Genomic DNA, 14,715 nt, shown 5'->3' with positions numbered 1-14,715 from the left:
AATAAGTGACCTTCAGTTTGGTTTTCAAAGAGGCATAGGAACTATAGAGCAATGCTTAAATCTATTCTTTCTTCAACAGAAGTATACAACGATAAAGAAAGAGCGCCTATACCTTGTTTTTGTCGATCTTACTTCGGCTTTTGATTGCGTGTCCCACAATAAATTATGGAAAGTGATGCAAAGGATGGGAGTGGACGATTCGATCCTCTCCTTTATGAGGGAGCTGTATTCTGGGGCTACAGCAACTGTTCGTTATAGAAAAGGGGGGGAATGTAGTAAATCCTTTGGGATAGGGCGCGGAGTACGCCAAGGATGTGTCCTGGCGCCTTTCCTGTTTTTGATTTACATAAATGGGTTGGAAGATCGTCTTCTGCAGGAGTGCGGGGATATGCCGGTTGCTGGCAATAGGCGTATTCCCGCACTACTGTATGCGGACGATGCCGTTTTAATGGCACGAACACCAAACGCCCTACAAAATTTAATAACATCCTTCAATAAGTTCATGAACAGTTTGGACTTAAAAATTAACTGTAGCAAAACTTTTACCATGAACTGTGGAACGCGAACTAAGAAAAGGATGAAAACCATCTCAATAAATAATGCTAGTTTAGAGAACACGCCCGCCTTTTCTTATCTAGGCATCCTATTTCACGAGACTGGCACGTGGACAAACGCGATCAGGGCAAGAACTCTTTTGTTCTCAAAGACAATAATGGCCCTAAAGAGTTTTATACAGAAAATGGGAAAGAAGCCTTTTAGAGAAATTTTAACTGTTTATAATGCAACGTGTATATCAGTGGCTGTCTATGGAGCAGGACTCTGGGGGTATGCCAACATAGATGCTATCCAAATAATTGAAAATAAGTTTATGCGGTACATGCTGTCCGTGCCCGATAGTACTGCAACCCTAAATTGCCATGAGGAGCTGGGGCAGCCATATATTTCAGACATAATAAATACTCAGCCCATTTTATTATGGCACAGGGTCTGGACTGTAAATGAATGTGTTGTAAATCGTGCCATAATCCAGGATGTGTTAAAACTGGAAAATGTAAAGGTTTTCAAATGGTTAAACTATGTGAAGACCTTTTTGACAGAGATACACTGTGAACAATACTATGAGGATCCACTATCAATGGTACATGTCTCCAGAAAATTATTGAAAAAATCCTGTATGGAACATCTTAGGGAAAAAAGACTGTGTGAGGAAAGAAAGAAAAAGACTGTGTGTTCCCACCAGCTGATATTAAGTGGTGCAAATTTACAACCATACTTATGTCTCTCTATGGCAACCCACGATAGATTTCGTCTTACACGTTTTAGATTTAATATAGTTTTTAGATTATTAACTTTCCCACAAATGAATTCTTGGTCAAATGAACTTTGCCTATGTCCATGTGATGAATTATCCTCGCAATCTGATATTCATGTGCTGTTCTTTTGTAGATTTTATACCTTGCCTCGCAAAAAATTTATTGTCCCAATTCTTAAAGAGTTGAAGTTAAATAGATGTCGCCCAGCGTTTTTAGAATTGCAAAGAATGGACACTGTATTTATTGTTGCCTCGCTGGCAGAATTTTTTAAAAATGTTTTTAAATTACGTAAATCAATGGACAGTTAACTGGTTAAACTGCCCATATGGAAATTCGTTTTTGCACTCCTCCCCTGTAACAATAACTATATATTGTATTATTTTTAAACTGTATTTGTATGTTTGTGGCTTTTATGGTTATTTTCTTTTAACCGAATAAAGTATTTTGACTTGACTTGACTTGAGTACTCACATGTACAAACGCTTCACCTTTACAAAATCTGCTTCAATGGTACAAACTTTACAATTCCATAAAATGTATGCCTCAAATATTTCAACAATGCTCACCTTTATTCTAGAGGCACCACTGTGCCAACTTTGGATAGCATAATGGTCAGGATGCTCACAAAACGTCAGTCATGGCCACTATTTTGCCTGGAGAGGCCAAACATAGGTCAGTCATGGTCACAATATGTCAATGATGGCTACCAATTTGAATAATTACACCAAGAATGCCCAAAATATGTCAAGGCTGGTAATTATTATACCATGGCCACTTCTATGCCAGAAATGGGCACACTTATGCCAGGGAAGAGTCCTATATCATGGGGGAGACACATATACATTTGGTGGTTTTTGACACCAGGATAGCTCCCAGGGGGTAACTATTGAGGAAACACAATGCCAAACACACATACTGACAGATGCACAAATGCATTTGCACACATGTATACACACAGAAAGAAATCAAAAGAGGGAGTCAACCCATTATCTGTAAAAATGAGAACTCTCTAAATCCATCCAGGACAACGTTTTCCTTTTATAAAGGAACTCAAACTAACTGGTAATTACAGTGTCATGCTACATCAAAGAGTTATCCCTGATACTTACGGCCCGAGGCATTCTTCTAACCTCAACCCTCGAGAGAGCACTGCTGTGATGGGTGCGAATCTAACGGTTAACATTGCCTATACGGTACCTTGGTATATGTTGTAGTTTTACTAAGGGTCCATTTGGCAAGGTTAAAATCTGAAGGTGATGCTTATGAGTTTCTATCACTCAAGCATTTCTGATTTGGTCAACATGTTTCAGCTACCTCCAATGCCAGAAGGCTGGTCTTGTGGCTTTCCTCAGGACCAATTTAGATCTCTATACTGAGCACATTCTGTTAGCCACAATCTATTTGTCAAAGCAAATTCCTCCCCGTCTCACTCATGCAAAACATTTATACAAACCGATCTGCAGAGACTTCTTAGTTTAGTATCAGTATATTTCTCTCGCCCATTAGGATCCTAAAGGGAGAATGTGCCTATGTCAAAGGTTGGTGCTAAGGTCCACCTAGTTACAGTTTCCAGCCCCTTGATTTCTCACTGGCCGGAAGTGGATCTCTTGATCTAGCCCACTTTCTTCTGCTCCTACGCTGATCACATACCTTCTCTCTGGATCCTCAAACCGTGAGCTCTATCTCAAATCCAGCAATGACAAGATGTGTTTTTTGACTCAACAGACTGGCATGCACGTGTATCACCATTAAATTAAAATACAAAACTGTAGTGCTTACATTTTTCTGTGATCTGGATGGTGACGTGGCAGAACCGCTCCATACCCTCTTTGAGGACGGCAAGTTTCCCTGTAAATGTACCAGAGTGTTATAAGACTGAGAGTTGGTACTGTAGATAAAATTAACACTTTGTTAAGCTGGCTAGCACAATCTCTGCAGATCAAAGAAATAGTTCAAATTTGAAGATAAATATCTATCTAACAGAAATGTCAGCTGTTTAAGGATTATTGTGGTAATTGAGTAGAAAATGGCATTGGATACTGTGCTCTTTGGTTTATGTAGCAACTCATCAGCAATATTTCTGTGGTATGCAAACAATATTTTCCAGGAGTATATGGATATCTTTAGGGTCATTTATTTTAATGACGAATCGATGTAAGGCAACCCATGAGGATGTGGTTACAGGAAAGTTGAAAACATGATCTGGCAATGTGGCCTAAGGGATAGAGTAGCCAACTTTGGATATGGGGAACCAGGTGCGAGCCCTGGTATTGGCTCAACATTCTATGATTCTGGGCAAATCACTTAATCTCCTCATGGTTTAAAAAATACTTCTGACCTTGTGTAATGTAATATGTTGATCATGAAAAGGTAGCCAAATTACCAAATTATTTATTTCCAATAATTAGGGCAGTGAAATTAATTCATTCAATAAAAATATAGCCTGGGATTTGAGATACAGATCCTCTAACAGGACATGTTGTCCAGAGATCCATGCGGCTGCCTGAATCCCCTTATTTCCTGATATTGAAATGACCACTTTACACTACCCATCCCAAGGAATCGATGAAGGGGGATCTCCGCCTTTAATCATCATCCTTGGGAAGCCTTTGGAGTGCGGGATGATTTTAGAACAAGGCATGACAGCAATTCATCTGACTGCTCCCTGACAAGTCCAAGATGGGGGACATGACACTCAATAAGTCAGAATAAACAATGGACAGTGAAGAGGATCGCCAAATGGGGTGCAATGTCCTCTTAGCTGAAGCCTTGCTTCAGTGGGCTTGTGGTTGTTCTCCTTATGTCGGATGACTGCGGTTGGAGTAGTCCCAATCAGACGGGGATATAAATTACAAACAGCTGTGGCACCAAGGAGGATGGACTCTGGGACAGAGGCAAGTGGTTGGTGCACCACCTCACCTGCAGCTGCAAAGAGGAAACTTGGAGGAGTGAAAAGTGCAATGAGGCAGACCAGTGGGTTGACCCGCTGAGAGTGGAAGTGATCCGTCTCCCCTCAGTTGTGAACAAGATCTGCATACGCCTGGGTCGAGATGGTCAGAAAATGGTCGCTGTGGTTTTGGACGATAATAGAGCTCCCAAAGACTATGACTACACAAGAGGCCTAAGGAATACTCCATTTATAACCACATACATGACTTCATGTCTGGCTAGACTGCATACTGTGTACATATTCACTCTAGTCCTCTGTATTGCCCACTGAATACCTGGGTAGGATACAATTTGACCATAATCAACTATTACTTGATATGACATGCGGAAGACAACGTATAACTGTCCTCACTTGAAGATCGCAGAATGCCATGCCCGAGGACCGACCATTTAGGGAATCATTGGTTGGTGCCATACGGCAATATTTTCACAAACCTGTAGGTTTAGCCTCTAACACTTTACTGGAATGAGAGGCCTTCAAGGTAGGGGTTAAGGGCAACTGTATTAAGGAGATGGTGGGAGTGAGAAAAGTACTGGAGCAAGAACTGATTGCAGACACTGCTAGCCATAGGGGTGTAGAATTCCTATTGCCTGACACCTAGAACATATTGTTTGGGGGTCAAGGACAAGAGGTTTTCATGTTTATTTTAGGCCCAATCCCAGCAGCAAAAACCCTTTGCTGACAGATTACACTACCACATTATGGATCAGGTAAGGGCATTGTCTGCAGTTAAGGTAATATTTTTGTGCATATGTTAATACTGTTCGGACTTGTATTTATGCTTTATTACAAAGCCTTTATCATGCAGTTGAGCGCTCCAAGGAAATGTTGTAAATTCAGACTGCACTATGGACAGAGTTTCCAGTATAAAAAGGTGTACACACGTTTGCAATGTTTAACAATATAGGGCTACGTACAAAGCTTCCATGATGCTCTCTGATTAGATGCAAATATATGCAAAAGCTTAAAAGCAAGATTGATGATTCTTTCCTTCCAAAAGGAAATGTTCATTAAAAAAAAATTCAACTAGGAAAAAAACATTTTGCTAAACTAATGTGAAATTGTAGGTACCATTTCTTTGAAGTATTGTTTAGCAAAATTTGTTGATGCATGCTAGTATTTCCAGACAATAATTATAATGGAAAATCAGTGTAACCAGTTGCAACAAAATTATGGGAAAAATGAAAATAAACAAGCAATGGCAAAGCCAATAGGTAGGAACTTGGTGGGCAACCTTTTGGTTATGCCAATGTGTGTATTGTTTTGACACAGGTTTTGTGAAACTTTATTGTTGTAGGAGCTGCCGGGCCCTCATCATTATAACAAACATTGGCAAAAGCAAAAATATTCTTGGTCTCAAAAACCACACATTGGAACAGTAGTTCCTGGCACTGAACAAAACTATGTTGGACGTAAATATGCTCCTTTTGAAAGAGCAGAATACTTGCTGTCACTCACAGTGAAGCCCAGTCGGTAGATAGAGAGATTGAATTTTAATAAATCTAATAAAAACAAAATGCCAGACCCAAATAGTGGTCCAATTCTTAAAGAAAGTCACAAAAGTGCACCTATGGTATATGTCCCTGCAGTAGTGCAGATTTACGGCTTTCATGATTTAACATGAATTGACAGAAGTAGGCCAGGAAATCGTACTCGTAGAAAATATTTGTGAACTGCATTTTAGCACTGGCAAATAATCATGTGTAGATTTCCTCATGCAAAAATCTGTTGTGCTGGAACAAGTTCACTTTACCACCAACTACTTTTTTACCCCAACCCTGAAAGAAATTTTACTTCTGCCCTTGTCAGGAGTAAATTTCCTACCTTTCTCTATATGGGAAATTGTTAGAGACAGACAAGCTGATAAAAACCCATAAAACGTGCAAGTTACTAGGTATGCAGAGACTCAAAAGAGCATCCCAACCATGGGGAACTATTGCTTACTGCTACCTCCAGACCCCGTATGTAGATCTGTGGAAAGGTTACAAAATAAGTGAATTGCTAGAATTCAAACCCTACTATGGTATGAGTTCTGGCATAATCAGAGAGGCTATTATCAGAGCTCTTATATAATGAGGTTGCTGCCATAATTTGTCACCGCACTAAAGGGTACCAAAGGGACAAGTGGATTTTGTTACATGACAAGTAGTTTTATGAAGCAACTTATCCCAAGGGTAAGTAGATATTTTATTAAATTCCACATCCATGTAGCCAATAAAGAAAATTATCATGTTTCTGAGAAACTGTGGTGTGTGAAATATTCCAAACATGTTTTGAGCACCCTCACTGATAATGCAGGGCAGTTGCTCGCATAGTTAACCAAACCCTAGCAGAGGGGATAGCCGTTACACAGGTTATGAATTAAATGGCACACAAAATGATTTGAATGACGTTTTCCTACACTATCCCATCAAGTTATATCTGGGCAAAGATACAGCATCCCCCCCGAGATAGGAGCCTATCTAGATAGAGGCAACCTAACACACGTCTCACAGAAAATTCAGGGTGAACTAAACATCCCAGTGCTGGAGTTTGAAGTGAAATAGGCTCTGAGAGGAATGGCCCATGGGGAAAATCAAGGATCGGTTGGCATGCCCATTGAATTTTATCTGACCTATGCAGAGATACTGGCATTGGGAGTTTGGTAATGTACTCTGCTACCCTGAATTTAGAAGACCCCAGAAACCACTAGCGAGGCATTAACATTCTCCATGCCTTAGCAATGCTGAGACCGCCAGCAGAAGGCATCGTATCAACTGCTATCTCGCACTACAAAATCTTTAGTAAAATGTTAGCAAAACTACTTTTCCCCACACTCCACAAACTGGTGCATTCAAATTAAACTGGCATTATTTCTGGGAATAACACTATGGGGCTTATTACGATGGCGGTCGGAAAGCCTCCGACCGGCGGTCAGAGGCTTTCCGACCGCCATCGTCGGTTTCAATTCGGCCCAGCTGATTGGAATTGGATTGGAATTGGAATTGGAATTGCAACCAGCCGGTCATTCCAGTCGGAGGCCGGCCCGTAATACCAAAGGGCAGCCTTTTTCGCCCTTGGGATTATGATGCACAGTTCCCAGCAGGGTTTCCATGCCAGCCTTTCCGGCATGGAAACCCTGTCAGAAAGTGTGTTTGGGGGCCCATAGAAGGGTCCCCTTGTGTGTGCAGCCTCCATATGGGGGCCAAGTGGGCACCTATGGAACACCCGTTAACCCCTGCACCCCGTGGCAGGCACCTCGATGTGCCTGCCACGTGGTGCAGGGATTAACACCACCTCCCATTTCCCTATGGAAGCATGTTCTAAGGTCAGTTTATGGCCATAACACATGCTCCCATAGGGAAATGTCAGAATGCGACCGAACAGTGTTCAGCCTCATCCTAACCAGGCGGTCGAGACCACCGACTGAAGGTCGATCGGTCCTGTTTACGAAACGGTGTCAGGCGGACACAAATCCGCCCAACACCATAATCGACCCCTTAGTGTCTCTTTAGGGTGCTTGTGGAAACACTGTGTAATTTTACTGTTGGCCAACTTAGCGTGGGTGTTCGATATGTTAAGAAGGAGAGATTTGTTAGTGGTACCTGGGAATGGGTGGTGACTCGATTAGGTAGATTTCCCCATTCTACACTACGCTGTTGGCTAGGGTTAAAATGGATGTAGTAATATCTTCATCATGTGAAGTGCCCTGTGCACTAAGCAGGGATGCCTATTATCACCAATGGTGTCCATGTTGAGAATACAGCCTTTTACCAGCATACTGAGACCCAAGTGTGGAGACGGGGCTTACTTTTGGAGGGCGTAATTCATACTATCTTGCCATATGCAGAAGTCTTGCTTGTCTACCTGAGGGATGGTGGTAAAGGACCAGGGGGCTACAGGAAAACCAAGCAATAGATTGAAGGAGGGCACCCTAGCTAATCTGTTCATAGGAGGTGCGTCCTTGATCAGGGAACACCCTTGATTTACTGTAAGATGCTTGAAAGAGTGTACACAGAAAACCAAACCAGCACAGATATATGCCCCTGCTTTTCCATTGGTGGGATGGTGAGACCTAATTTTTAAATGTGCTGTTCATTTAATTAAAACTATTACATATACTAAATATAATGTTTTGATAAAATCATTAAAAAGTTAACAAACGTATAAACTTAAAACAATAGATATAACAAAAGATGTGTAAAAAGCCAAAACAAACACAGTTCAAGGGCTGGAAGCAAGTTCCATGCAAAATGCTCTTGTAAAGAATCATTGGCCAGCAAAACCAAATTTCAAATACAAATCAACATTTCAGAAGATCTCGGCTCTTGGCCCGCCCCATCGCTGCCATATGTCATTATGACCAGCAAAATCAGACTTCAAATACAGATACGATTCAGGAGATCTCAACTCTGGGTCCGCCCAAAAACAGTCATCAGGAATCACTGACCAGTAAAACCAGACCTCAGACATAAAATTACATTTCAGGAGTTCTTAGCTCTAAAGACTACCACAGTTTCTAGTATAAATTATTAGTTGATTGAAACTAAACAATGAAACTTATCATCCAATAATCAAGTATTATCACAGTATATAGAATTCAGAGTTATCAGACCATTTTTCTTTGTCAAATGTGAGTTGATAATATACTTATTAATTGTCCAACATGCTTTGTATCAAGTTCATGAATCTTACAAAATTGTTTGTAAAAAAAACTTTCAGAGTTGTTGAAACCGAAGTCTGTTTCTTTGAAGGCTCGTAAGGGCAGTTGCCTTAAATGTGGTAATAAAAGCAGTCTACGTTGGGCAGTAAATTTTGGGCAACAATATATAATGTGACATAAGCTTTCTTTGTAATAGACACAGAAACTGCAAGCCAGTGCTTAATTTGAACCGGTGGTTTACACTGGCACTTAATTATCAACACCGCCACTTTTCATGAGCACCAGTTAAAAATACATTAATTTACGACGAGATTAAGTGATCTCACTGAATCACAGGATGTTAAGCTGACGTCGAGACTCAAACCTGGTTCCCCAGCTTCGAATTCGTCAACTCTGGCCATTATGCCACATCCTCCCCCCACTTTCATGATTAGTAGTTGGTTCTGTTTTAGGAGGCACTAACAGGAGAAATGGGCTGGTGCAAGCTGCCACTTGACGAGAGCCCCGGAACCTATTGTTTTACAAATTAACCACTGCTGCAAGCTAAATTGACACCTTTCTGTTTTATTGATTGATTTTGTTCTCCTGTGGTAAAAAGTCCAAAATATAATTGTACATATTTAATCCTGAGTGTCCACGCTATTAAAAACTGCGTGATTTGTGGGGAAAAGAATTGTGCATAATTTTCCTTGCTTGAACTAGCATGGGTACAGTTGGCAAATTTTTGAAGATCTTTGTCATGAGGTGAAAAAAATGATGCTCTTCAAGAGACATTTAAAATTAAGGTATGAAAGTGCTGCTTGCCACATATTTGAAATTCATAGCTCTTTCAAAGAATCTGAAATTGTAATATGTCAGCGAGTCATGCCTCGAACGATTTCATTTTCAAACTTGTGGCAAAGATTTCCCTTGAAGAATTTTTGATCTGCTCTTTTGATTCTAAACCAGTACCCTAAAAGAGCACCATTTGCTCATAGTTACTGGTCAATTAGCCAAATGCTAGTCTAATTTGCTTGATGATTGTGTAAGGTTAAATATTGTTCTAAGTGGTATACTTTGCTCCACATTTAGCCATGAATTCATATTTTCTGGAAAATCTTCCAGCCATAGGGTAGTGTTGGTATGTACTTGGCTTTCATGACCTTTAGAAGTGGTGACAAAGATGGCCATCTAGGTTTTTAGACAATTTTAGTAGTGCAAATCTTAATGATCTTGCTTTGCCTTTTATTAACTTCTGCCTATGCCTTATTACCTTTTTTGTATATGGTGACACCAAGGTATGTATTGGTTTTCACAGTTTCAATCATTTGCCCGCTGTGTTTGAATCTATGTACTTACCCTTTTTCAGGCCAAATGTTAAAACCTTTGTTTTTCATAGCTTATCTCAAATTGGCAGTGGGAACAATCGTAGTGTCTTTAGTGTGCATTGTAAACCAATTCAAATAGTATCTAAAAAGACTGTATCGTCTGCAAATGTTATTATGCTTACTTGGCTGCCGTTTAACTTGGGTGAACCGCCTCTTGAATTAATTAATGTAACCTCACTGTCAAAAACAAAAAAATGTAAAAGGAGTGTCAGAAAGACACAACCCTGCTCCAGCCCTTTATTTACCAAGATTTGTTTTTGTCAAGCTAGTGTAATCCCCTAGTTGAACCTGCAAACAGTTATCTAAATATAAACTCCAAATGGCATTCAGCAGTTTGTCTGGGATTCCCAATTTCCTCCGTTTAGCCCAAAGTACATCTCTGTTCATGGAATCAAATGGTTTTTTTAAAACTACAAAGCAGGTATATAGTTGGCTATGAGCTCTAGTTGCATTGTATAGTAACAGCATGATTACCATGATGCTATCTACTATACTGAAATTCATTTGAAAGCCCATCTGGGACCATGGAAGTATGTTTCTTTCTTCTGCAAAGGTTTTCAGATCGTCTAGCAATAGTGATGCATAGTATTTGGACTCTATATCCAATAGGGCAATTAGTCGGATATTTTGGTAGACTTTTTATGAGGTGGATAAAGATGTGACCCTTGCCAAGAAAATAGAAGTAATCCCGCAGTGAGGCATCTCTTAAAATGATTTTTCAGCGTTTCCAGCCAATACTCAGATTTCAACTTAAAAACTACAGAGGAGATTGCCGAGACCCCCATCCTCAATTTGGGGATAAGCAAATGCAAGCCTGGAAGGAAGTGGGGTTGTTAACTGGGAGGTACTGCTGCTCCCAGGGCAAAGTGAAATCCTAGCTGAAATGGTTGAGACAGACAGACTCCCAGCTGGACTGTGTCTGCTCTACGGTACATTACTGGAGCACAGGGCATCAAGGGGCACTGGGCCACAGACACACAAAGTGATGCAACTGCTATTCACAATGGGAGACTGGCAGACACTAGTGATCTGGTTCTATACATCTCTTGTATCTATGACTATGATGAAAGTGACATGCCTCAGGAGGGAGTGAGAAACAGAATTGGGAAGAGAGCTAAAGGATATGAAATGGAAGACCTCTCTCAAATACGCCCATAATGTTTCTAGAAATACACACTTTAAGTACACACAAAGTAGTCATCAACAAAGAACGCACTTGAACCCCAATTTAGTTAATAGGATGTATAATATAACTATTACAAGTTGCCCCAGTTGCTCGTATGCAGATCCAGGGTTCTTGCACATGGTGTTGGAATGCCCCATTTTGGCTCATTTCTGGAAAAAGGTTACCAACCATCTGGCAAAAGCCTTGGACAGAAAACATCTTTGCACCTCAGGCTGCAGCTTTCTGGGTTCCTTTCCACACCTGAAGTGCGGAAGGCTGGTACCAGATTCCTTGAGCAAGTTTTCTTGTTAGAAAAGAGGGTTATTGCTATGGCGTGGAAATCAGGTGATGCCCCTGGGGTGGCAGCTGGGGTAAACAGTAGAGAAATGGGCAGGTGGGGAGACTATGGCTCTACACAGAGTGGAGTAAAGGGACGTCCAATTGCACAACTGTGGCATGAAATACTGACTTTATTAGCATAATTGCAGGAATAACTACTGCGGTCCAAGGTGATAGGAGGAGAGAGGTGTGGTGCAAAGAACTAGTGTCAGGTGGGACACCGACTCTGCATAAGGATGATTAGACCAGACTTCACTTTGTAGCTACCCTGATTCCTTTCCATGGTAGGACCTCAAATGCCGCACACATGGATGAACCCAGTAGAGAAAGTGACAATAAGTGATACTTTGAAATGTAAATACTCGAAGCGCACAAGTTTGGTGCTTTTAGTTTATTTTTTTAAGTTTTGATTGCCATTTAGATTACATGAACTTGAAGGTGGACATTATTGTAAATGACTGGGGAGAAAAACTGTGTATGTAATGGGAATTTGAAATGTATAACTGGCGCATTGTCTATATTCCTTCTTTTTAAATGACTAATGAAATAGTTTGAAAAAATGTTAAGTAAAACATAGCAAGAATAATGATCAATTTATCCTTGTGTGTTTTATTTCTATCTAGGCATAAAACTCTGAGTCTATTCAGCACTGCTAATGCAATTATATGAAACACTGAGAACGCACTGACCAGGGCACGAGTTCAGGATACACGCGGGTAGACGGTGTCTACCCACTCATTTCACAGGATGGACGCCACCTACCCTGCCAAGAGGCTCGGTCCCACAAAAATATGTTACACATGTCCGGTGTAATTTTCAGACACCACACAGTCAGCAGTTTCTGCATGTTGTCATCTTTCCTCCCAGAAGCAACGTGCAGGCGAGGAAGGGGATTATCAGCTTCCATCTGGGCCCATAAGAAAAACCCAAGTTAAGGGACTATCGGGACTCCTTTTGTTGGAGTATCCTGGCTGGAAGCTATCTGGAGCCTCACACCTAGATGCAAATGCAATGGAGGGGAACTAAGGCTCACAGCTCATCGCTTGGCAGGTACTTAAGAGAGGCTTGCTTTTGAATTTATTCAGTCCCTGTATATAAGAGATATGCATTCACTGTAAGAATATAAGATGTGTTGGTCTGTTCCAGTAATTACACAAATAACAATTTAAATAACACTATTTGGTTTTATTTCTATTATAGCACTATATTCCTACTCTTCTCATGGCAGGGTGTCAGAGCACTTTACAATACACACTATACATTGACAGTAAATAATGTGTGTGTAAATCAATATACAGTATGTGTAACATAAAGCAGTGAGGGCTACAAGGTGTAGTAGCCACAAGTCCTTCATAGCTCAGTGTGTTATATTAGAAGGATTACAATTTATGAACTGCAAATAACAAAGGGATTTCTGTGTCAAAAGCTGTTACCCACTTACCAAGTTACATTAAATATTATACATTGATCATCTGCGTGTTACATAATGTGCTTTGCAGGAGACAAATTAACCCTCAGTGCTACTTAGATTCAAAACTGGGACTAGACAAAACACAGGTATCTCCTGCCAATATGTTAACCTTCAGAGTTATCTTACCATTAGTAATATTGCCCGAGACTTTTTATTGGTACACAAAGATCTCTGCAGCAGGTGCGTTAACCCCATAAGATATTTTAAACTACAGACTCTGCAACCAATTAGGCAGAACATACTTACTGCCACATTTCGCCTTGTTGCCAATTTCTCTGGGCAGGGTTTTAAAAAATAAATATATAAGTAGAGGATCAGATTTTGTGGCAAGCTTGCGTCACTGTTTTGGCACAAGCCCGACGCAAAAATCTCATTTATTAAATATTGTAATGCGCTTAAATGTACTCATGATAGATCTGCTAACCATACCTGTGAGGTCTTAAGATTTGATGTCACTTCTTGTGATGTCACTTCCTCTGATTCCACATGCGATGTCATGTGCCTTGATGTCCCACCCCATGATGTCACTTGCATAGTGCCTCACTTGGTTAGTCCCTCCACTTCTTTTTTTAGGATTTGTGCCCTGCACTGAGCCATGACATTCTACAACAGTGGGTCAATGTCAGCAAGGACAACGTGCGTATAAGATACAGTGCTAAGGGGTGCACAAGTCTCAGACTGGGAGCAAGTAAGAAATTATTCAATTAACAAATATGGTGTGATCTGAAAAACTAATGCAGTTCATTAACAATGTCACATTTAAAATGAATTCCTCATTTTAAACATAATTATGAAGTTACCTCTCAGTAATAGCTGAATCTATGTTGTCTGCATTTATCAAACTCTTCGGTATGTCTCTTTGCAAGTAGTTTTTCTTTAAACAAATCTGCGTTAACTGCTCTTCAGTAGTTGTTTTCCAATCCTGGAGAAAGACATGATATAAAAAAAACTGCCTGCATTTCAAAATGTACACTTTCCTACAACACATACATTTTGGGATTATTATGGACTACCAGAACTATTATAATTAAATTAAAATGCCCCAATTATTCAGAAAGGACTGGCTGTTTCCTATGTTAGATCATATAAGTTGTGCAGGTTGTATAAAAGTTTTGCAGTGTTTATTCTCAGCACAAAATACTACAGTATGGTTATACGTAATGCATGGTAATGGTCAGGAAACTTTTTTTATTATCGATATGTATGTTACTTATTTTTCATTTGGTGTACTTACATAGTACATGAGATTATAAACTAATGGCGTAACCCAAGGTGAGCCACAGGACACGGGTATAGTACGGGACATGCAACAGTGTGGTCCTACTGGCAATTTCTTAAGAAGAAAAATACTATATTAATTCACGTATTTTAAACCTGGTGGGACAGAGAAAAAGGAAGAAACCACAAATGGGATTTTCAAAATAAATTCAATTTATATTTTTAGGAAATCTAGTAATGCATGCATATA

The 14,715-nt window shown here is 40.2% G+C and overlaps 1 protein-coding gene across 1 annotated transcript in view; it reads right to left on the bottom strand.

Annotated features, from left to right (window-relative positions):
- CFAP95 (cilia and flagella associated protein 95) overlaps positions 1-14,715 on the bottom strand; it is a 200,086-nt gene that overhangs the window by 107,540 nt on the left and 77,831 nt on the right. The window contains exons 3-4 of the mRNA XM_085640791.1: positions 14,048-14,169; positions 3,093-3,161 (exon numbers count right to left, since the gene is read on the bottom strand). Of these exons, the coding sequence (XP_085496917.1) occupies positions 3,093-3,161; positions 14,048-14,169 (191 nt within the window). The remainder of the gene's footprint in view (positions 1-3,092; positions 3,162-14,047; positions 14,170-14,715) is intronic.

The sequence above is a fragment of the Triturus cristatus genome, chromosome 2_1 (assembly GCF_964204655.1).
Source record: "Triturus cristatus chromosome 2_1, aTriCri1.1, whole genome shotgun sequence".
Classification (NCBI taxonomy): Eukaryota; Metazoa; Chordata; class Amphibia; order Caudata; family Salamandridae; genus Triturus; species Triturus cristatus.
Note: the sequence above shows the minus strand (reverse complement) of the source record. Positions and strands in the feature narration are given on the sequence as shown.